The sequence below is a fragment of the Perca fluviatilis genome, chromosome 4 (assembly GCF_010015445.1).
Source record: "Perca fluviatilis chromosome 4, GENO_Pfluv_1.0, whole genome shotgun sequence".
NCBI lineage: Eukaryota > Metazoa > Chordata > Actinopteri > Perciformes > Percidae > Perca > Perca fluviatilis.
Window position 1 is genome coordinate 23,511,160 of NC_053115.1, and position 25,951 is coordinate 23,537,110.

Genomic DNA, 25,951 nt, shown 5'->3' on the forward strand with positions numbered 1-25,951 from the left:
GCCTGAACTAGCTCAAAATCACTCTATTTGGAGATGGATGGCCTCACAAATAATGTCACCTCCCTGGCAGTTTTCCATGACCCAGTCAGTCTAATGTTTCATAGCTGCTGATTATTAACTCACTGGGTGGTCATCAGGGGACTAAACCCAACTACATGAAATATCTCATACTGTCATAATTACACAGCTCATTCTTGTAAGGATCAATCTGTGGGCTACACATTTAAACAGACCAATGGACAGACATAACACACCTATGTGAGAATTGTTTTTTTTTTTATACTGGAGGCAGATGTTTTAGGAGATTAGTCCAACACTGAATGAAACCTTCAGGGACACACTTGGCAAAGATCCCAGGCCTCAAGAGTTCATTAATTCATAGTGCTGGTGAGCTCAGTGGGCTGGCAGCATGGCATTACCACATAAAAACTCTTTTTTAGTGGGTCAACTGGGTCAAAGCGTTTGCGTGTCTGTATAGGACATAATTTCCCACCTGCGAGGCTTTCCCACACAAGTATATGCTCCAAATCTTCATTTTAGCATTTAATTTTTCTTACAAACCCTACTGGCTATGGACATACATGTTGTAAATGTCCTAAACATCTCTTATCATTAAGGACACAAAGAGATAAACTTAATTCAAATACTCTCTGTCTACACCACATAGTCTTTTTTGCTGTTACCCTGACAATGACGCACTCCGGAGGTCAGCAAACAATTCATGTTTCAACAGGGAGCATGAAACCGCGCTCTGGCACTGAGAGCAAACACTTGAGCACCCGTCAACAGTCATCGACAGCGATTTTCATTACTGCTGCTCGCCACTTGAGCGTGAGTGTATGGAGTATGATTATGGCACCAATGGTTCACTGGGAACGTGCCACATAAAAGCATCTGCTGATGGTGGTGGAGTGGTGTAATCATAGTGACGGCTCTTGGCTTTATATAGGGAGGAGAGAGGAGGGTGGCAGAGTGAGAATTTTGTCCTTAAACAAGATACTAACTCCCTATCAATACAGATGGGATTTAAAATATGAAGGGGAATTGCATCCACTGTGCAAAAAGAAAGTATTTAAATATGTCTGCCACTTTATGTTGAAAATTGTTTTTGAACAGACCAAAATTTGAACAGCCCTGTTTGTCTTGTTTAAACAGGTACTCGCAACTAAAGTCACATATTCAGTATGTACACATTCATTTAGAAAATACGGATTCAGCATTTTAACAACAATAAAACTGAGGACCTCCACAACAAAACAAAAATCACAAAAGGAAGTTGCACTGAAAGAGACATTTATTGTAAGTTTTGCCTTCAAACTCACCCAAGAGTAGTTACAATATTTTAAACAGTCTCCTGTCTTCAGCATGTACCCTTTATATTTCGGTTATGCAATTTAGAATTTCACATTTCAAGTGTCACAAATTGAAACAGACTTATTATAAACCATGGAGTGAGATGCAAAACGGAATCTTTAGAGTAGACCGCGGTTATTAAAAATATAATAAAGTGGCCGGGTTGGCTCAGTGGGTAGAGCAGGCGCACATATACTGAGAGGTTTATGCCTCAACGCAGAGGTCCAGGGTTCCGACCTGTGACGATTTCCTACATGTCTTCCCCCTCTCTCTCCCCTTTCTCACCTAGCTGTCCTGTCAAAAATTAAAGGCAGAAAAGCCCAAAAAATGATCTTTAAAAATATAATAAAAATTAGCAATATCCTGTAGTAACGCACTGTGCCATTACATTACAAGTATGTTTGCCATTGTTACTTGGCTGCTGTGTTTAATAATACTAATCATTGAACAATCAACAGTTCTGTTATAAATTACATTTTCTGAAGGTATCTATGTATCAAATTGAATCCATCAAAATTGAACAGAGTTGCCACTAAACTTGACATTAATACTGTAGGTGCAGTAAATTCCAAATGTATGTGTTTAACTGTTGTGTTGAACTAAAAGGCACTTTATTATCACAATTCTTTTATTACAAGTAGAGCGAAGAGTTGTCGGTATGTCACTTACAGTAGATCCTGGTGTACAGTAGATGTAGTCGCCAATAATGTAATAACTGTCAAGTAACATAACTTGACAAATTAAACAAGTCCGCCTTAAGTGGTTTCAAATGAAATAAACCTGTTAATGTACATCAATAATAGGATTATATATTACATGTACAGGCTTTTTTACGATTTAGAACCAGGCACATTTGTTTCTGACAGGTTATTACATTATCGGTTCGATTTTACATTATACTTATACAACAAGGTGATGCTGGCATCTTTAGTTTGATAAAACAGAGATGAGGGAAACAAAATGATGTCAGAATTACACCAGTTACAGCAGAATCAACACAATGAACAGACACAGTCAAAGGCAAAGCAATTGATTTTGTACATACAAAGTAATGTTAAGTAATAGCTTGCTTTGTTACAATATGTCTGTGCGCGTCTGTTCGTTTGGTCACCTATAGTTAGGTTGCCTGTGCCGGTTGATTCTCTGTAGGACTATGGCAATGTCTGCCTCTTTCATTTTTGCTTGGTGTTTGACTTATAACACACTGTAGTGCAATCAGCAGAAATGAGTGATGCCATGACAGGCCTAACTGTGACCAGTGATGATCCCATTTACATTTCGATGTTGCAGAGGCAGCGGTTGCCCCAGTGATGTAGTGCTGGGGTGTCATGCCATACTAACAACTGTTAAACTGCAGAGGCGTTATATACACTGCAGGCACTTTGAAGCTGTAAATCACCGCTTTTTTTCCTTCTTTTCTTACAGACGTTTAAATCTGCCCCACTGGATGTCTGCGGGGCACTAAGAGGTTGACATAGGACACATAGGTTCCCATCCCAAACACCCAATGGGATCTTTTGTGATACACATAAATAATTTAACAGGGAAAAGAGGGGTAAAGGATCATATCAGTGAACACATCCTACAAGAAACGTCCTTAATGTACATATTGTTGTTTGTGTTTTCTGTTGTCAGTTACACACTGGTTAAAACTAACTCATCTGACAGTAGTTAGAGAAGTATTAAAAACATGCTTTCTTTTTGATGATTTAATTTAATTTATTATTGTGATGGAGCAAAGGAGTGCCTCTATTGAATTCCTAATTAGATTTTTGCACCAAATATATGCAGCCAGGCTTTGTGGGATACACAAATACTTGAATTTGCCCAGTGCTAACATCATGGCTAATGAACAACCCTGTGCAATTGTTGCAAATGGTATTCACTAAATGTGCTCTTGGAAAAACTGTGGCTGCTGGAACAGTGTGGGAGAGCATCTTTGGAGTGATATTGCCATGTTGATACAACCTCAGCCAACATAATCAGTGACAATGCAGCAAGTGGACAGTAATGCCGAAGACAGGAGAGCAAACACTTTTTGTCTGAGGGTTTGGAGTGGTATTGGTGTGTGTATATGTGTGTCTGTGTGTGCGTGTGTGAGTGTGAGTGTATGTGTGTGTCTGTGTGTGAGAGATGGGGTCAGATTTGAGTCAGCTGGTGCCAAAAACTGGACGGCATGAAGCTTTCCATCTTGTCTGCAAAGAAACCCAGGGGTGCAAAGAGTGTGCTGAAGAACTGAAAGAGAGTGAGAAAAAAAAAGCAGAATGAGCTTTCAGTTGAATGCCAATAAAACCTCTTCCCACCAATTGTTAGTTAATGTTGAAGTAAAACACATAAAATACAATGTTATGGAACTTATATATTCTGTCTCAAATTCAGAGGTAAAACATTTACAAAAATATTATTCAAAAGGAACATAGAGAAATCAAGATAAAGTACTGTCCTGAATAGAATAAGTTACATTTAAATGCAAACTTTAATGCACCATAAAGCAAAGTTTGGTGTATTTATATGTACATACACTACTGGTCAAAAGTTTTAGAACACCCCAATTTTTCCAGGTTTTTATTGAAATTCATCCAGTTCAATGCCTTATTGTACTCTGAAATGAAAGAATAGAACAAATGAACAATTTAAGTAAAAAAAAAAAAAAATCATGGAATCAATTTATAAACCAAAATGTATTCTAAATTTTTGACTCATCAAAGTAGCCCCCTTTGGCAGATATAACAGCTGAACACACTCGTGGCATTCTTTCTACAATGGAAATCAAATATTCTTCAGAAAGTTCTTTCACTTTTCTGTCCAGTTCATCCCAAACCAGCTCAATGGGGTTTAAGTCTGGTGACTGTGCTGGCCACTCCATGTTTTTAAGCTTACAATCTTGTTCTTTTTTCCTAAGGTAGTTCTGGCATAGCTTGGACTTATGTTTCGGGTCATTATCTTGCTGTAGGATGAAATGCTGTGGTAGCCGTTTTGGTTCAGGGTGCCTTTCACTCTGTAAAAATCACCGACCCTGGATCCAGCAAAACAGCCCCAGACCATCACGCTTCCTCCATGTTTGACAGTTGATGTCACACACTGAGGAACCATCCTTTCGCCTACTCAACGGCGTACAGTAATCATGCGTGATGAACCGAAGATTTTTATTCATCAGTCCATAACACCTTCATCCAGTCTTCAGTAGTCCATTGACGATGTTTCTTGGCCCGGGCAAGCCTCTTTTTCTTATTCTGACGTCTTAACAATGGCTTTCTTGCTGCAACTCGACCTATCAAACCTGCAGCTCCAAGTCTTCTCTTTACAGTTGAAACTGAGACTTACTTATTACGAACACTATTAAGCTGTGCTTGAAGCTGGCGTCCTGTGAGCCGCCTATAACTCAAGCTGTTGACTCTCAGAAACTTGTCTTCTGATTCTGTTGTGGCTTTGGGTCTTCCAGACCTCTTCCTGTCAGAGTTCCCCCCAGTTTCTAAGTGCCTTTTGATGGTGAAGAATACTGTACTCACTGACACCTTGACTTTATTCGCAATTTCTCTGTAGGAAAGACCAACATTCTTAAGTGTTATGATGGTCTGTCTCTCTTCCATTGTTAATTGCCTTTTTCCGCCATTTTTATAGCAACACTCTAGTTTCTGCAGTACAATACTGTTTATATAATGATCATGAGGGTACGGTACCACAGTATCCACAATACTTTTATACAAACAGAGGGGGTTGTAAGTAACCCAGACAAGTTGGAACACCTGTGGGAATTGGTAGCACCAACTTTCAAAGCTTGATCAACCTCCATTGCTGCAGAACAGCTTTACATTGTTTACCCATTTCTTGTTCCCTGAAAAAGGCCTTTTTGTAAAATTCTGAAATGTACATTATTTTTCAGTTTTGGGTAACCTTACTTTTTTTTTTAATTCAGGCAGTTCACCACTTACCTTTGTACAATTTTAAGCTATTCATTGGACTTGAACTGCTAAAATTTCAATAAACAACTACAAAAATTAGGGTGTTCTAAAACTTTTGACCAGTAGTGTATATTTGACCGCTTAGCCTGTTTTCCTTTCTGGAAATGAGACCGGTGTGACATTAGGAGTGCCACCTGAACAGGATGCAGTACAGATTCAAATCGCATTTGAGCTGCAACAGGGCGATCCACAGATAAATATTTGTATACATGAAATCCAAAAGCTTCCCAAAGTACAGGGAAGACAAACACAAAGCAGCATTATGAAAGTATTAAGTATTAAACATTTTAAAAATGTTTGTAGAAACAGTGCTGACAGTTTAATATACTTATCCGATTTGGAGATAAACTTTACAATATCATGATTTATAGGTCAACACTTTTATACATCAAATCAATCACGTTCGTTGCTTTCTGTTTCTCTTTTGGTCTCTAAATAGTGAAAAATAAACCAAGGGAAAGGAAATAAACGCTTTAATTGTGTAACGACTCGTTGAAAAACAAAATTGGCAAAAGCCAAGCGGTCCTTTAAAACTGATGATGGGGTATGAATTAACACAGAGCAAAAAAATATACTGTACTGCTGCTATCATAGTATAACTATAATATGACCATCACAAACAATGTATATTTCAATTCTATGTGTGTACTTTTGGCCATTATCCCGTCCCTGAGCAAATGGTAACATAAGCCAATAGCAGGTGTGTATCTGCATAAACCAATAGGATAACTTAATTCTGTGGCATTCACACCAATCCATTATCATGAGCTCTCAAAGGAGGTGAATGGATGTACTATGGAGCCATTACACATCCCATTAACCTGGTCTAAACAGGGCTATATTGATTAATTTAACTGTTAGATTATAAGTATTATCTAATCTAAATTGTACATTAATTATTAGTATAACAAGTAAGCAAAAAGTATTTTAGCAGCATATTTTAAAATGTTTATGTTCTGCTGTCAGTTATAAAACAGCAGCAATAACACAAGTACCAAAACTTAGAAGTACTCATACTTAGAACCTAGAAGGAGCAACTCAAACACTAATTTTTATGAGCAGGACATATATCCACTTAGATCTAAGATTAAGATCTAGGATATTAAACAGTGTTTCCTCTATGTTTATTTGACCATGGCGGCCCCCCATGGCAACATTTCTGCCCCCCACGGTAGGGCTGCATTGTTAGAGTGCGTGTCGGAGAATAGCGCGAACACGCGCCTCAAACCGCGAGCGGGCACATGAGTCACTCGGCAGAAAAAGGGAGACTGTCCGGATGATAAGCCAGTGGAGATCGTGTGTGTACGTCCTTGAGAACTGTAAGTCGTATAACTTATGTTGTCAGTTCATTTAAGCCTGGTCTTGCAAATTTGAATTAAGTTAACTGGTGATTTTCATTGTTTGTATTCTTCACCTGCTAGCTAAATTTCACGTGGCTGTTGATTCAATATAATAGCAATATTTTTTGAGTTACTATATATATAATATATTTGTTTGTGTTGCAGCGAAGTGTGTGTGTGTGTGTGTGTGTGTGTGTGTGTGTGTGTGTCTGTATTAGGTATTTGTATGATAAAGCATTTCGAATGTACATGTTACTGGTAGCTAGTAACAGTGAAATGTCCTCTAAAATATTACAATACGGTTCTCTCTGAAACTACTTGAGGTGAGCTTGATACACTTGATACTTTAATAGACTCATAAGTGGACGTATCAGCCTGGCCAGACAAGTGCAAATCAAGTACCCCTCTAAACCCATTAAATATAAGAAACATTTAAACGACTATGCTATACATGTCTGGTGTCCATGAATACAGAAAAGGCAGACTGCCACCATCATCCCTGTCTGGCCTTGCTTGGATCTTCTGTTCAAGAGCAGCAGATTCAGAGAAATCTGTTTTTCCTCCGAAGGCAGTGAGGACCTCTATGTTCCTAAACAGCAAAAGGAAGCCATGCATACGTTCAAAGTTTCTGAAACTTTGAGGTAGTAAGCTACACTGTTATGTTTGCTATGGCGCTAAGCTTGCATTATTCAGCTGTGGTCACTGATAGCTTAAGTTGGGCCACAGCTTGTTTTGGCGGGAAACACAGATTTTATAGGCTTACGACTCCCATGAGCCTCCAGTGATATGGACAGTGATGGAAGGCAGCATATACAACAAGGGTTAAAACGTTCAGGTTACAAACAACATCTAATTCAAATGGAAAAAGTCTCCTTGGCTCTATGTCTGTCCTTTGATTTTCTCGACAACCGTTCATCCAACTGATTTCACACTTGGCGGGTGTATTGCTGAGGACCCAAGGAAGGGCAGTGGTGAATGTGAGCTCCTGAGATCTACGGGACATATGCGTTGTTGTTTTTTTGTTTTTTTTATTGAGAGGGGGCCACCATTAACTGTTACACCACAGAACAACATGCTGGGTACAGTTCGCGGTCAGTCGCTCGCTACATTACATTCAAGAACAGCTGAAGAAAGAGAGACCGAAGAGACAGGAGATGTTACATTATAGCGATGTAAATAGCTATTCCGGAAATAGCCTGGTCCCCAAAAGCTAGCTGTTAACGAATTATGTGTATAGTCTAGCATTGCTAGGAGACACAACGATGTCATGGCAGGTGTCTTGCTCAGGACCCAAGGAAGCGCCGTGTCGAGTGGAAAGTTGTTTGGGTTAGCTGTTCTTGAGAAAGCTGAAAGCAGCAATACCAGAGGCCAAGTGATCAGCCCGTTCTGACCAGGCATGTTTTGAACGGACTATTTGATTTAGCATCTATACATTTTACAGCAGCAACTTTTGTAATGAAATTGAGATGTGTGAGTTGAAGTACTTACTGCTTTGGCAAAAACACCCATGAGCTCAGGGAACTGATGTGTGAGCATGGCCAGCATGGCAGTGAAGGAGCAAAGGCCTGCTGTGAAGAGGATGAAGAAGGGAAGCTCTTTCTTTGGGTACACAGACACCTCGTGGAAAGCTGGAGCAAAAATGAGAACGGTCAGCAAAAAGGGAGCAAGAGAGGCATAACCAGTGCAGATAAGAAAATATGAAGCATTTTGAAGAGACATAGGGTTTAAATAGTGAGAGGATGACTAATTACACAATGAAATTGTGAGCAACTAGGCACATTAAAGCTGGGGTTAGCACTTTATTTTTGGCGTCATTGGGCACAAAAATCATAATCTTTCATCATATTGAAATTCAAGTGGTCTGAGAGAAAACGAGACTTCTGCACCTCCTTCTTAGCTCTTTAGAAAATCTAGCCTTCAAGGCAGACTTTGGCCAATCACAGGTCATTTCAGAAAGAGAGAATGTTTCTATTGGCTGTTCTGCAAATGCAATTGTGTGGGCATGTTCCTTCGGTAAAAGTTCTGTTTACAGTAGCCAAAGACTCAAGGCTGCAGCTAAACTATTAGTTAAGAGACTTTATTGTCATTTATCTCTAAACAGTACATAGAGGAACGAAATTGTGTAAAAATGCAGTCCTGTTTATTTTCCAGGGAGCGGACATTTGCTGTGAAAACAGTCTGGAGAGCTGGTCTGCTGAGGTTAGCCTTTAGCCTAGCACAGACATGCACGAAAAAACGCATGCTCTTGTGGGAATGGTCGGTTCTCTGAGTGTGGTCTAGACCTACTACTCAGTAAATATGGCTAAAAAATCAGTAAAGTGTCCCGAGATAACATCTGTTATGATTTGACACTATAAATAAAATTGGATTGAATTGAATCTCTTATGGGGGCAGCAGTGGCTCACTGGTAGAGCGGTCGCCTGCCACTCAGAAGGTTGGTGGTTCGATCCCTGGCCCTGCAGTCCCATGTCGAAGTGTCCTTGGGCAAGATGCTGAACCCCGAGTTGCCCCCGATGCTGTGCATCGGAGTGTAAATGTGTGTGAATCTGATGAGCACCTTGTACGGCAGCCTCGGCCACAGTGTATGAATGGTGAATTGTTCCTGTACTATGTAAAAGAGCTTTGAGTAGTCGTTAAGACTAGAAAAGTGCTATATAAATACAATCTATCTTATGGCAGGGCTTTAATGAATGATAATGAAAAAAATAATAATGAACTGTATGAAGCCCATGCGCTGCGCCTGATTGGAGTGAGCTGCAGGAGGATGTCTCACTCTATTTCAAATTCTACCTCCCACAGGACTGCACGTACGTATTGGCTATTGTACTTACAGGGCAGCAGTTCCCTATCTGCTGTTTCTGTGCATCCTGGGTAGGGGTAAAACAGGTGACCCTTCTCCAGTGGGTAGGGAATTATCCTAAAGGCTGTAAAGACACACACAGGTGCAAATAGGAAATCGAATTAAGATGAATAACAGAACAAGTAGGACTTAAACACCATTTTCATTAAATGATTTAAGTAGCAAAATATTATACAAAGTGGCAAGATACTAACAGCCTAAAAATTACAATAACATTCTTCCTGTGCTTTGTGTGAGCAATGATCTCATCCTTGTATAATCACAAGTAAAGTATTTGTGGGTGTGCTGTGCATACATGACCTATGACACAACAGCATACAAGGAAGATTCTCTTTTGAAGTACTGTATAATAGTGACTTCTAAACATACACAGAATGGAGGACTACTCACTTTTAACAGAACCAAAGAAATAAAGTAAGAATTTCAAAATAACAAATCATTTACATAAGAAAACTTAATATACAAAGCTGTGGTATTCAATAGAAGAAGTAATATTGATACTTACTGCCCTCCCAGGTACAGTGTAGTAGGTTTAAGGCTCCCTCTGCCCTCTTCCAGTGCTGCAGGTGGAAGAAAGCGTATGCCACTGCCTCGCTGTCACCCCTCTTCAAGATGTGCTCTGGAGGGAGGATCAGGCTCTTCATCTCTAATAAGTACTGCAGACAGGAAGAGGAAGAAATACAAGACTTCAGGTAAGAATACAGTACAATGCTGTAATGCTTTTTGGCTCCTGAACATGGTAAAGAATAGCAGAAGTGTCTAGTATAGGTGCACATTATACTGCTGTAAAAACCTGTGATAATGTGTAGTGCCTTTTGAATGCTTGTTTGTTATAACTCTGATTTCTCAGCTTATAAAATCAGCAGTCAGCTACAGTGGGATCAATATTTTTCTTTGTGAAATTCTATGTGCTTCAGCATAGTTCAGTCTTAGTGGCTCTTGCCAACAGTGCCTCATTCATACTGTAACCACAGTCAGGTGCTCACACCACTTGAAGTCACATAAGCCAATTGTATAATACATTTCCAGCAAATGAGCAGAAAGCAAAAGTGAGCAGATGTAAAATTGTTGGTAACACCTTGGCTGGCCCAGACACGTGTGGACTGAGATGAATACCATGTAATTTGCAACTTTCATCGTTTGCACTCATTTGGAGACATTTGATGTCATCCTGCTCCTTCTCCCTACAGCCTTTTATTGCATAAATGCAAAATGCTGGCAAAACAATTTAAGATTTAGCAAGCAAAAGAGACCCAAATGCTTTTCTAAGGCAACCAAACCACAATTAAAATACTAGTGTACTGTATATTTGCATTCTTACGTTCAACAGGTGGTGAGAAAGAGGCAACTCAAATGGAATGTCATTTGTTTTGCTGGATACTTCTAAATTCTGCCCCCTTGTGGTCAAAAATCAATTCATGCAGCTTTAATGGTTTTATTCACATCTTCTCCTGTTTCTCAGTCACCACTTAACTTATTCTATTGTGCAATTGCCTCTGGTTAACTCCCTGAAGACTGAAAACATGTTTTCTTCATGCGAGGTATTTGTTGACAGCCTTATTTTGCAATTGTTCAAGGTGGGAGGGAAAAGCTTCCCAAAGCTCTCTGAGTGTGTGTTATTGTTACAGTACAGTACATTCATTCCATGAACGTGTAATATCCCCCGCTCACCCCTCCTCTCTTCCCCTACTGTGTAAGTTTGTCCCAGTGAGTCAGTCGGTTCTCTGTGCTGACAAAGGCCCACATTCCAGAGTTACAACCTACAGAACAGGTATGTTTTCTGAAATAACAGAAAACAAGCATCTACAAATTACGCAAGTATATTGTGTGCTGCTTTTCTGCAATTTATATTTTGAATTAAGGCCTTGCTCTGTCCATAGATAAGTCATTAACGGGAGTATGTTGACTTTGACGAACATGCTACTCTATGTACTGTATGTCTGTGGTGCCCAGTGTGTTAAACAAAATCCATGTGCGGGGCTTGGGCCCCCTGGGCTGGATTCCCAGGCGGCCAGCTTCACAGCGCTCTGGATCTCAGACTGACACTTTGGGAAGGTTACCCCACAGCTAATCCTGTCTAATCCCTTCCATGGTCACAAGCTCAGCCAGCCATCCATCCATCCACCATTCCAGCCAGCCAGCCAGACCATGCTGCTTCACCCATCTCCCCCCTGCCTTACCCTCTTTCTCCACTCTCACCCTCATGATCACAGCCTGCACAGGCTCTACGACCTGGCTCATCCCTGTCTTCCTCCAACCCTCTTCCATGCTCCTTTAGCTTACAAGATAATAGCCTGGGTCCCCTGGTAATCTGTTTTGCTTATTTGGCAATGTCAGTTATGTCAGTCATGTCAGTATTTCCTACTAATACTTCCTCTACCTCACTGCTGTACTATAGCCATATTCATAAAACATTTCTGTATATTATGTTCTATGCAGACAGTTTGCTGGGCCCGCCTCATCCCTCTGTTGTCGGTTCCTCACTCGCCACCCCCTGAATCTCTCACCCTCATGGGTAAAAGCTCAATCAAGCACGCAGCCAACAGGCATGAACACTTCTCCTCACCTCACTCAAGCATTCCCGAAGACTGTCCTGTCTCCTGGCCTCTTCTCTTTCGAACCTGACACAGTCTGTAGTCATTACAAGGATCGGCAGCTAGAGACAACCAGAAGCTGCTGGTTTGACCTTCTCACTTATCCTGTCTGACTTGCTTAAATCAGCTCTCTCTGCTGCTCCAGCCAAGACATTTGACTGTCCGCCTTCATCCTCCTCACCATTTCGGTCTCCTTTCTTCCGAGCACAAACCTTTAACCATCCTCTACTCCTCCGGCACCAGTGTGGAGGCAGCCAGCCAGCAAAAGAGGAAACCTATCACTTCTCTGTTGCAGAGCACAACTACTACAGTAGTAACTGAAAAAATGACATACATTCATTCGGTACAACAATTAAGGACATGCATGAAGAACCAAATGATTAGTAGGAAGATGATCTTAATTTGGGGCCTAATCTTAAAATTCTGATTTAATAATAATCAATAAATAATAATCTGTAAGCGAGCCAATTTGTTATTCTGGATAAACCTGGATATTTTACAGTTTTACACATATTTCTATCTCCCTATTAGTCTGATGCTAATAATGATTGGCCAGTATATGGCACGCTTGTAGGTCTGGGTCCTCTGTGCTTTAAGATTAACCATTTAGAGAGGCTGGCTGCTCAGCTGTCCTTCCTCACATGCCACGGCATTAGACCTGGTGACACCTCAGTCCTCTGTGCTGGCCAACCCCCCACCCCCACTCTCTCGTCCCCCTTGTCTCTTTGATGAAGGGATTGAGTTTCATGTGTTCTCCTTTTATCCCTGGGCAGTCATAAGCCCAGAGCATAACTCATAAGCTGCCTTCTGATTCTAATCTGCAGCACTTTGCTTCTCACAATGGGACACACAGGCAACAATGACATCAGCCTTGTAGTTGCTCTATAAGGGCCAGACAATCATACACGTGTACAGTGAAAGAACAAAATAAATTAATAAAAACAAACAAAACAGGTGTTGCAGATTAAGAATGGCATGCAGTCAGTAAACAGCACTACTATCCACGCCAAGCTCTACTGAGGACAGCGGACAGTGGCAGACAACTTACAGCATTTATCCCAAAATGGGCCAGGATGAGGCAATTCCTAACTACCCCCTTTGCCTTGCCTGAATCAAACCTTATCCATCTTAATTCAGAACAAACCCAGGACTGCTGCTCTGTCTCAATTTACAAACCAAAAAGCCAATTTCAGAGGTAAACTAAGCAACGGTCTGCATTTCTGAGCCTCGACAGGCGATCTGAGAACATGTCAACCAGAATGGGGTGAGATGAGAAACCGCCTTCCAAAGTGGAGTAAACTAGCAAGGTAGATGGGATCGGGTCCCCCAGACTGCTTCAAAATGAACATGTATGGACCAAAGTGGTGGTAAATGTAAAAGTACAACTGATTCAGATAGCAGGAACACTTGATCAGTTGTCCAAGCATCCGACAAACTGTCAGTTTCTTAACCACTGGCTGGGGAAGAGGCTGATTAGAATGGACAGACAGATGGAGGAAAGGGTGAAAGAGGAGGATGATTAATAGAGAAGGACAAGAAGATGAGGAGGAGAGGAAAACAGAAGAGAGGAGGAGGTAAATAGGGGCAAGATTGAGAGCTAGTGAGTGAAAGGGTGGGTTGTGTGGGAGGTGGGTGGGACTGAAGCATGTGTGTGTGGATGTGGTCTTAGTGTGTGTATAGCTTTTTGAGCGGTTTGAATAAGCTCATATGATGTAGCCTGGTATGATATTAATCTATAATCTACTTGGCATGCTTGATAACACAGGCACACACTTGACCTGACATTGTTCCTTCATTCACTTCCACTTTCCATTTTTTTTTTTTCGACCTTAACTTGCCGTTAAAAAATGCCCTGTTAAAACTCGCACAGACACACACATTCACACCTGGAAGCTACCTGATACAACCACAGTCTGTGGGTTAAATGTCTTGCTTGAGGGCACCTCCGTGCTGGTAATGGTGGAGGGGAAGACGCTCTTTTTTTATCCTGCTGGTCCAGGGACAAAATGGGCTACCGTCCTGTCACAATCCGATTTCAACCATGGCAACTGGTACATCAATGATGATGGTTGAGAAATTAAAAAAATACACACAGACTCAGATTTGCCAAAGCTGTGGTACTCACTTCAGTTCAGTACAGCGCTGGTATCTGTTAGGGCTTCTCAATAGCAACACAAACACACACAGGCTTTCTTATTGAGTCACCTTTGACACATCTCTCGCTGCCTTACACTGATATACATTTTATGAATATATATAGTATAGTATTCATTAGTGTAAGCCTTACATGATGGTGTTAGGGTTAGTTTCTACAATATTAAGGAAACTAGAGTCAAATCTACACAAAAGTACAGAATTAGGCTCTAGGGAAATTTTGGACAAAAAGCCCTTCGCAGATACTACTTAAGGGGGCAACAGGCCAGCTTGTGTCTAAAAAGGCCCGAGTCACAGGTGCACTCATCATGCCAGACAGACAACAAAAAGCAACACCACCCCTCCCCCCCGTCCTTCACCACCGTTACATTTTCACACAAGATAATACAACTCTGTTATGAGGCCTGAGTAAGTACCAGATGTCAGTCAAATGCTGAAAGATAAGCCTACTTATAATCCTCTGTGAAAGGTGTGTTACAAATTTCATGAAGTTGGCCAACATCAGACTCTCTGTTTTGGCTCAAACAGGGGATGAGGGAACATGAGAGAATAAGAAACAGGATGAGGGTACGTGATGAAGAGAATATGGCTGCCTCTGGGTGCAGCCAGGAGGGAGTAGTTGGAAACATTGAAAATGAGGGCCTCACTTTAATATCAAAGGCTGGATCAAAGTGCTGGCTAACACCCCTGCACCATCCACCCACACACAGATTCTCTTTTTTTTTTTTTTTTTTTTTTTTTTTTTTTTTTTTTTTTTTTTTTCTCTTCTCTTTCTCTTTCTCTTTCTCTCTCTCTCTCTCTTTTTTTTTTTTTTTTTTTTTTTTTTTTTTTTTCTCTCTCAGAAAAGGAGTTCATGAGATGAAAGACCTCCACACTACAAAGGCTAAACTGAGACAAAACTCTGCTGCAACCAACTAGTTGTGTATGAATATGTGTGTGCATGTGTGACATCTAATCCTGTGGGAACTGGTGTTAAAGGCCAGAGAGATACCCAATTGTAGTCCCATGTTATCTCTGGTTCAGTTGTACAGTATCTCACAAAAGTGAGTACACCCCTCACATTTTAGTAAATATTTCATTATATCTTTTAATGGGACAACACTGAAGAAATGACACTTTGCTACAATGTAAAGTATTAAGTTTACAGCTTGTATAACAGTGTAAATGTGCAGTCCCCTCAAAATAACTCAACATACAGCCATTAATGTCTAAACCGCTGGCAACAAAAGTCAGTACACCCCTATGTTAAATTCCCATAGAGGCAGGCAGATTTTTATTTTTAATGGCCAGTTATTTCATGGATCCAGGATACTATGCATCCTGATAAAGTTCCCTTGGCCTTTGGAATTAAAATAGCCCCACATCATCACATACCCTTCACCATACCTAGAGATTGGCATGGGGTACTTTCCATAAAATCATCTCTCAATGCAACTCAAACTAGCTATTAGGCTAACTTACATAAAACCATGCCAATCTCTAGGTATGGTGAAGGGTATGTGATGATGTGGGGCTATTTTAATTCCAAAGACCAAGGGAACTTTATCAGGATGCATAGTATCCTGGATACTATGCATCCTGATAAAGAGATGATAGAGAGATGATTTTATGGAATCTACCCCATGCCAATCTCTAGGTATGGTGAAGGGCATGTGATGATGTGGGGCTATTTCAATTCCAAAAAAAATCTTCCTGCCTCTATGGGAATTTAACATAGGGGTGTACTGACTTTTGTTGCCAGCGATTTAGACATTAATGGCTGTATGTTGAGTTATTTTGAGGGGACTGCACATTTACACTGTTATACAAGCTGTAATCTTAATACTTTACATTGTAGTCATTGTGTCATTTCTTCAGTGTTGTCCCATTAAAAGATATAATGAAATATTTACTAAAATGTGAGGGGTGTACTCACTTTTGTGAGATACTGTATATAGAGCTGCTCTCTTATTATGCAAAACTGTGACCAATCTTTTATAGGTTCACAGTTTTTCTTGGGACCAAATGTGGAATTCAAACCAAACTACCTGCAAAAACACATAATGCATGATTCAAAAAAATACTGTATTGCCTAGTAACAGTAACTGATGATTCGGCGAATGTGCCCATCAAACATACAATATTATCCCATTTAATTGTATTGAATTGATTAATACTAAATACACCTACATACAAATAACATAAATTACTGAAATAGAGAAAGAATAGACAAATGCACATACAAACCAAGCTTTAGGATCTAGAGCTGACACGTCAGGTGTGATAAAAATGATCTCCTGTATTAAGACCTACACTGACACATGCTGGTGAGCCAGTATATGGCATGTCTATGGCAGACCCTCCTCCAAAGCGCGCTGGAGGAGAGTCTGTCTACTCCACATAGCATTCGGGGATGGGAGGAAAATTTGATCCGGTTTATTGGCATTTCTTTAAACCAATCAGAATCGTCTTGGGTGGTGCTAAGCACCGCCGCAAAATAGGCTCGGAAGGAACTTGTTTTGGTGGAACATGTGTACGTTTAAAAGTTGTTTTAGTCGTGCAACAGAAAGCTCAGATTGGACAGATATTTTAGCTAGCTGTCTGGATTTACCCTGCAGAGATCTGAGGACCAGTTAACCATAGTCCTCCTAAATCCACCGGAGTTTAAAATCCCAACACAAAGGAAGCCCAAGACAACGGATATCCAGCCTAAATGAGTGAAATATGGCGGATTTACCAGTGGCAACGGCGCAATCCCAGAAGTGGAACTGTAGATGTAGACTACACCACATGTTACTGTTGACATAACTCACCTACAGTATAATTGCCTGACTGATCGTTTTCCTGTCTACCAGTGTGTGTTCTGCGTGTGACCTATATGCATGTGAGACCTGCGTGATCACAATGAATATAGAAATAATGAGATTAACAAAAATATACCCGAACCACTTGCAGCATAGCAACTGCATGGATGAAAATAAACTGTAACAGATACATTTCATTAAGAGTGTGGAAATCAGACAGGGTGCGTGCAGCCCGGAGACCAGAGATCTAAACAGAAAATAATGTGGACAATTGTGGAACATATCCCATTATTAAGTGATCAATAGGATTCGTGGCCCACAACAACCATCAGAATCTATGTGACACTCATTAGTCTCATGACTGACCTTTGGCACATGTGGATTGAACTCAACAGCTCTGTGTATTGCCTCCACAGCATTCATCTCTGCTGTGCTTAGCCCTCTCCGTGACGCGGCCTCTGGAGAGAACCTGAGACAGAACACCTCAGATGACACACTGCTGCTGCTCACAAAGTTATTAAAAGCTGCTGTTAGAGCAGCCATATTAAAACAGGTTTTAAGAGACACTGATGTTGAATGGTATGCAAGGCTCAAAATATTTTTAACAGCTATATGAACCAAAGGGACACATACTTATCTGATACAGCCCGTGCTTTTAACAGTGCAGATGTGTAGCATATAGTGGCGGATTTCGGCAAGCTGATGTCTACAATGGCAGAGGAAATTGAGGTCATGTCACATACGGTATGTCATACATTTTCAAGATTGATTTAATGGCACAAACACAGTGCGTTACCATCATATTTGGCAAGGACTGCTTGGACATCAGCATATGCCTGAAGCTCTAGAAGTGCCTCCAAGAGGTTTTCATGTATATTTAACATTCCCAAAAGTGGAAACTCCTTCATTAACTGTAACAAGAGAAAATATCATAGATTAACAATGCAATATGTTAGTACTACTTTACTGCCATTGTTTTAAATACAGTAAACATGTTGCCTCGGTTACTCCGTTGCATGAGTAATTTGACATTCGCCCACTAAAGCTGTAAGCACTATAAGGTGCTACTCTGATAAAAAGAAACTCACATCTCTCATCATTTTCACTGCTTCTTTAATCCGTCCCAGCTTGCGTGCACACATTGCCAGTCTGCGTTTAATGTACACCAGTAAGTTGATATCTTTTCCTGCTGTGGATGGCAAACAAAAAATATGAGACATTTAACAAACAAATCACGTATCGGTCCATAGAAATTTTAAACATGAATAACATGGATTGAATTGTATTATGTATAATACAACTTCATAATACATGTTGTGGTCTTGTGTAAAGGAAAAGCATTGACTGCATTGATAGAATATTGCACTTGTGATTACATCCTTCATCACAGGTGGGTGGGGAAAGATCTCTGATGTCTATTCTATTTTTCACTCCAATTGCCTGCAATGTGGAGTGCATTCTGCAGTGCTGCACTGCACAGGGTCGTGTCGCACAATCAGGACTAAAAGTGGCTGTAATTATTCCTTAACTAGTTAGACATAGTTGCTACTGTGCCTCATGGTTTACAATGGGTGAGTACTTAATGTATATTCAAATTAGGGCTGCAGCTATCGATTATTTTAGTAATCGAGTATTCTACCGATTATTCCATCGATTAATCGGATAAGAAATACTTTTGTTTTACTGAAGAGCAATAATATACAATAGTTTGATTTAATTTTCGAAAAAAGCAACATTTTTATTGTCTACATTGCTTACAATATCATCTCTCAAAAAATTAAACATATTAAGTGTATTTAAGTGCCATATTACATTGTTTTTAATGAAAAATTTTCTGCAATGCAATAACAACCTCAAACTAAGGCAGTGTTTCCTCTATGTTGATTTGACTGTGGCGGCCCCCCACGGCAACATTTCTGCCCCCCACGGTATCAGAAATAGGGCTTATTGTTAGAGCGGATGTCAGAGAATAGCACGGACAAGCGCTTCACACCGCGAGCGGCACGTGCGTCACTCGGCAGAAAAAGGGAGAAAGGAAAAAGAGACGCTGTCCGGATGATAAGCCAGTGGAGATCGTGTGTGTACGTCCTTGAGAACTGTAAGTCGTATAACTTATGTTGTCAGTTCATTTAAGCCTGGTCTTGCAAATTTAAATTAAGTTAACTGGTGATTTTCGTTGTTTGTATTCTTCACCTGCTAGCTAAATTGCACGTGGCTGTTCATTCAATAGCGATTGCTGAACGCCCTTACTCACGTTTGTATTTTAGGTGCATTATTTACATGCTGAAATAGTTACACTGCATTAAGATAATGTAATTAATAGTGGGTTTATTGTTATTTGCTACAGAATGCTTAGCCTATATGTCAAGATCAAAGTTGTTCTATATAGTAACTGAAAAAATACAATAACTGAAAATATACCTCATTGTGTGTGTGAATAGAGGTGAATAAATATATTTGTTTGTGTTGCAGCGAAGTGTCAGTTCCGTTTCATGGGGGGGGCGTTGTTCGGACCTGCCCCCACTGCTAAAAAAATCCTAAAGGAAACACTGTAAGGCATACATTAAACATACATAAACATTACCTTAAATTGTGCAACTTAACTTTCAGAACTACAAGTTTCAACCTGATACTGATCTGTATATAGGCCTATATGTAAATATTAGTTATACTCAACGTATTTTCATTTATATACAGTATTTGATTACAATGTCACACAGCAGCTGGCTGAGGCTGGAACAGGAGGAATGCCTCCCATATTCTATTAACGCAATTCTTCTATCACCCACAGGTATAACTAGTTCATTTTACAATTACAACCCTGTTATTCATAATTCTATTCGAATCTGGAAGCAGTTAAAGGCACATTTTAAATTCATCCAGATGTCGTTCTTGCTGTCTATTTCAGCTAATCCCTCCTTACGCCCTTCAATGTTAGACAACGCATTTGATATTTGGAAAAATTTTGGGTTACGAAATATAGGGGATTTATATGTGAATGGAAAGTTTGCTTCCTTTCAGCAGCTGTGTAAGGAATATAATATTCCTTCAAATAATTTCTTTAGGTTCCTTCAAATTAGAGACTTTGTAAAATCTTACATTCCTAATTATGTAGATGCCACACCTATGTATCTGGATACATTCTTGGAAAAGCGTCATAGAGATGGTAATAGTATCTCCTCTCTGTACAAGGCTTTAGAACAGGTGAAAAGTCCTTCGATGGAAAAAATTAAATCTGCCTGGGAAGAGGAATTAGCGCTTAAAATCCCTAGCGAAATATGGGAAAGCAGTCTTGAACTGGTTCACAAGTGTTCCATTAATGCAAGACATTGTCTTATTCAGTTTAAAGTGCTTCATAGGCTTCATTATTCTAAGTGTAAACTGAACAAAATTTTTCCAGAAGTGTCTCCTTTATGTGACAAATGTCAAATCATAGATGCCAGCCTGTCTCATTGCTATGTTGTGTGTCCAAAATTACAAAGTTTCTGGAATAAGATTTTCCAGGTTTTTTCAGATGCACTGGGCATACATTTTGAACCAGATCCTATTTTAATTATACTTGGAGTTTCTGAGGAGTTTTTGAGACTTACACTGGTGCAACAACATTTTGTTTCATATGGTTTAATTTCTGCTAAGAAACTTATTCTTATGTTTTGGAAGAAAAAGGAAGCTCCAACGCTTAAACTGTGGCTGACAGAGTTGACTGGTACACTACATTTAGAAAGAATTAGGTATGCTCTAAAAGACAAGATTTTGTTATTTGAAAAAACGTGGTCCCCTTTTATTTCTTTTTTGCAAGCTAGTGATTAATCTGCACGCCCTCATTACCTGCCTTTACCACTGGATAGCACTTTTGGGTGGGGGTGGGAGATTGAGAGAGAGATGTATTTTTGTTAAGTTGTCAGTTTTATGTTTGTAAAAAAAGTGTAGTTGCAAATGATCGTCTGCTGGAATACCAAATAAAAACATTTTGAATACAATGTCACACAGCTCTGTTACACTTATGCTAGTAGATCGTTGATCAGCTGTTTCTCTGTGAAGAGAGAGTGAGAGAAAATGGTGCACAACAATCAGCTGTTTTTTCCGAAGGGATAGTCAACAAGTCGGCTGTTTAGATCAAATTGTGGTCATCACTACCTATTTTCTTGTCTTTGATTTTGGTAGTTGTTGTGTTTGGTGTAGTTTCATCGTCCATACGACTCTGTGATTTACTTTGGTCTGGTCCGCTTCGTGGAATGGAGGATTAAGTTAGACTCCATGTTTTCTGTTGAGATGCTGAAGCATTGACGTTGTGCTATTATCGTGGTAAGATAGTTTGATTTTGCAGTAGACACGCTGTACAGACGTTTTGTTTTAATTACGTTTCAACGGATTCCAAACTTTGGACACTTTCTGTCGTTTTCTCCAGCCTGTCTCTTCTCTTAGCCCCTCACTATTTACACTCTCTTTCTTAATTTTGTAAACTGCAGCGGCAGTTTCATGACATGTGTCGCCAGCAGCGTCAGACCGGTGTGCGACAGTAATAATCATCCGTGAGCGATATGTTTGTAACACTTTAAACGAAGCTTCAAGGCAAATCATTTTGCATCGAGGATTTTTAGTAATCAAATTGTTCAAGTTACTCGAGGAATCGTCTCAGCCCTAATTCAAATCCATTCTTACCGATACTTAGTGCTTTTTTGAATAGGCGTTCAGCTTCTGTGATGGTTGTGGCTTCTTCCTCTGCTAAGAGCACATACGCTGCAGCACATCTGCACACAAATGTAAGACACAAAAGGGACAGATTTTCAACAGCCCATACCATTTGCATGCACATCAAAAACATAATGCAATCAAGGCAATAACTTGAGTATGAAAGTGCCCATAAAAAGGCCATAATATGATTATATTCATGTATGCTCTTATCTGAAGCAAGCACAATCCCAGTTACTTACTTTGAGTACTACCATTTTAACTTCATTACAAAAGTAGATGCTATTTAAAAGATATGTTTTATCAGTACAGTATTTAGGTAGACAATATATAACGTGTGTTATAATGTGTAAGAGTAGGACTCACTCATGGTTCATTTCTATGGCCTGGTAAGCTGCTCTGATCCTGGCTTGAGGATTTCTCTCTCTCCAGGCTTTCTGCATCACTGTAATGAGATGATGAACTCAAGCCTATTACAGATGCCACCTTACAGTCCTGACATATTTCATTGTATACGTCCAAGTCAAAAGCACCAAAACATTAAAAAAAAAGCATTTCTGTCTGAACATTTTCAAAGAACCAGAGAAATCTTTTACAGTCAAATAAATATAACTGTTTTTTTTTTTTTACAAAACTGGGGATTTAGTTTGCATGTGATTAACTCACCAGCATCTTCTGGTCTTAACTGCGGAGTGTCTCCTGTGAAGAAAGTCTGATGGTCTTGAGCAGACAGGTTCATATCATAGTATGTTAAGGGTTCCTTCCCTGTTACCCAGGTGTACCTGTAGTGTAACATGTAAAATACACAGCTACAGTTTTATGATCCACAATGAATCAAATGAAATCTGTCTTTCTCCAAAACCCAAAGTAAGCTTAAGAGGGTATGCAACTTTATGTATAGTTTCACATTATGAACCATCCATTTTAAGTAGTAAAATAACACAGCTAAATAACTTATTCACACATACCTGTTGTACTCTGCTCCTCTGAACAGATTCAAAGGATTCCTCCAGACCTTACACTCTACCAAAAGAAATATATTGTTATTACTGCTAGTAGTATTAGGAGTAGTATGTCAGTTATAGTTTGTACTATAAACATATTTACCTGAAACACTGGGCCTAGGCTCTGCCTCTCCATTAACTGATGTGAACAGACCAGTCGTGGAGCTGCTCTCCACTCCACCCAGAAGAGGACGCAGGTGGCTCACTGACACTTGTTCAATGAATGAGGTCCCATATTTACGAAAATACCACCACTCAAATATCTGCGGTGAGAACACATATGGAAACAACATGCTTTACACAACAAGTATATGATAAGACAACAATTACTCAGTTATCCCTTAGTGGCAATTGCTATTATATCACTAGACTGTCATGTAGTCTACCATGGCCCCCTTTCGAAGCTGCAAAAAAATTATTTTACTTGTGCGATTAAATTGCCATAAAACATAAAAGACACAAGGTTCTGTCACTGTAATGACAATGAACTTGTGAGCTGACATTTTTGTTAAGGGAGTACTACCTTTTATTTTCTTCCCTGTCAAAAATCTGTCAATTGTGTACATTACATGCCATATATCTGGCTAACCTTAATCTACGTTGCCTTGCCAACATTCATTTGTTTGTTTGTTTGTTTATTGCTTCCAAATGATTCCAATTCATTCAACTTTTGTTCCATATTGTATCTGTATTGTATTTAATGGTGACATTCCTCTAAAACAAGGCTTCCGCTCATGTATGTCTAATCATTGATTCCTGAATAACAGTTCAGGATTTAGGATGAGGTCACTGAGAGCTGTGTCTACCATTTGCCTATTAGCAAATGATTTTTTTTGCAAAGGGTAACTAACTATTTAACATATGTTCTACGGTGCTATAAATAACTAAGGTGATAACTTACAAGGATGAGTCCAGAGATGAGAGAGGAGGTTCCAGTGAGAGCCACATAGAATTTGGGGGTCAGTGTATTCAAAAACACTGAGGCTGAAAGAAGAAGAGGTGACAGTCAGTATAGTGTCATAATGCAACTAGAACTGTGAGAAGTTGTGACCATGCAATAAAATGCATGTCAGTGCCAACAGAAAAACATTGGCAGTGGGTCTAGTAGACAGTAGCAGGTGACATACCGCATACATTATCTCGATTATATGATGACCAAAGCAGCATAAAATAATACATTACCGAATTATGATTATCACTGGCTACATATTTAAGCCGGCCAAAACTCCACAGGAATATATATCATGATCAGCACCATGCCGAACCAAATGAAGCACACATAGGTCCATGACCAAGAGAGCCAAGACTTTAATTTCTCTGTAAATCCGAGAGATTGGGGATTACTGCCAGCGGTGTCCTCCATGTTTCTCCGGATGCCTGTAAACAGAGGAGTCACGTGATCTAAAAGTAAGACGACTTCTATTTTGAAATATCTACAAAAATCCACTTCCGGTGACTACAGAAAGAATATTCATTAATTTTTCTACACGAATAGTAAGTGTTGTTTGTTCATCATCTAGACTATATAAAATATTAACAACAACAGAAATCGTTGGTCAAATCGTTGAGTTTAACATAAATCCAAGCGTATATGTCTGGGTTTAGAGAATTAGTAAGAGATATTCCAAAACATAGACTTTAGTTGCATAGGGACCCATTATAGAATATTTAATTAACAAATGAGATACCATTTTATTTTTAACTCATAATCAGTTAGTAATACAAGTACGTAGCCTAACTGTACTTGAGTGAGTAGGACTTTGAGTATATCTATTTTGTTTTACTTTATACAACGCAGTAGGCTACATAACACACAAACACTAACATATTGTACTTTTTCCTCCACTTAATTAATCCATGACAGCATGGTAACTAGTTACGTTAAAAACGTATTGCTGGCATTCAGTGGTTAGACCGTTAAAAAACCGTTAAATATCAGGGCTTCAGCTAACAGTTATCTAGATTTTAGATTATTTTGTTTAATCGAGTAAGCATTTAGTTTGTAAAATTTTAGAAAATACTAAACATGCCCATCATAGTTTCCGAGAAGCTCAAGGTCATGTCTTCAAATTGCTTTTTTTTTTGCGACCAACAGTCTAAAACCATGAAGATTATCAATATATAATGATATCAAACAGAGAAAATTGTCAAATTCTCACATTTCAGAAGCTGGAGACAATGATGTTCGGCATATTTGCTTAATAACTGATTAACTAACAACTAATCCATGCATTGTTTCAGCATTACTCAATGTAATATAATATTTATGATGGATTCCCTACACAAGCTCATTTAGCCTGTAGTACTATTCATGGCCAGTAAGTGGGGCTATTACAACATTAAAACATTCACTTCTGTTGCCATCTACTGACTGCAGGTGGAGACAACATTCAGTTTTGTTTACTTCCTCTGAGTCTTTAACTTCATTACAATATTTTAGAAATCGTGTTTCCATGCATGCAAGTGAACTCTTTTATTTAAAGCTCATATTGTCATTACAAAAGAATGTTTGCAGGCCTCATCTAAGGCTCAGAGTTGGATCAAAATGGTATGGCTTTGCTCAAACTGACAGTTGTACATTCAGAGAACTCTTTATTACCATGATTTACATACCAGTAAATGCATACATTATACTTTTTCAAAAACAAACAATTCAGTAAGATTGTTGCTAAAAGGTAGAATTATATTTTTGGATGTATACAACCTGCAGCACTTCTCACCTTGTGCGATTGACTCACATCCAAACAGTGCAGGAATAAATGTGATTTGTTGGAGTGCATTCTAGTTGGAGGTTACTGCCTCTGAATGACAGAGAGCCAGATTTGGTCCTGCTCACACATGCCCTTGGGTGTTTTCTGCCTGATGCTGATGGACAAGCACACGCAGGGTTAAAGGCCTGTCATATAAATCAGGTACAATCACTTTAGAGGTGAAAACATGCATGATGCCACTGACAGGGAGGAAGAGAGGGGAAACGAAAGAATAAAAGAAGAACAACAGAGGTCTGTAGAAGTTATCGGGGGTGTATAGCATGACCTGCATGTCTAAATGTGTTTCCAGCTGAAATATTTCCAAAATGACCTCTGCTCAGTGACTCATTCTTTGATCAAACATACATGTAGCTACCAAGAACATACTGGGTAAACAGTGTTATCTTCTCTTGTATTCACACTGTGCCATTTCCATCGGTTAGATCGCAACAGCAGCAA

At 39.5% G+C, this 25,951-nt stretch overlaps 1 protein-coding gene across 1 annotated transcript; it reads right to left on the minus strand.

Annotated features, from left to right (window-relative positions):
• Nucleotides 1-1,276: 1,276 nt before the first annotated feature.
• On the minus strand, nt 1,277-24,119 carry st7l (suppression of tumorigenicity 7 like). Its single transcript, XM_039798844.1, is given in 15 exon segments — nt 1,277-3,588; nt 8,144-8,283; nt 9,487-9,579; nt 10,021-10,171; nt 17,413-17,515; nt 17,680-17,752; nt 17,843-17,957; nt 18,135-18,235; nt 21,709-21,797; nt 22,105-22,183; nt 22,405-22,520; nt 22,707-22,761; nt 22,846-23,005; nt 23,644-23,770; nt 23,969-24,119. Coding segments are annotated over 15 exon segments (1,635 nt in total). The 5' UTR covers nt 24,106-24,119; the 3' UTR covers nt 1,277-3,492.
• Between the last annotated feature and the right edge of the window lie 1,832 nt (nt 24,120-25,951).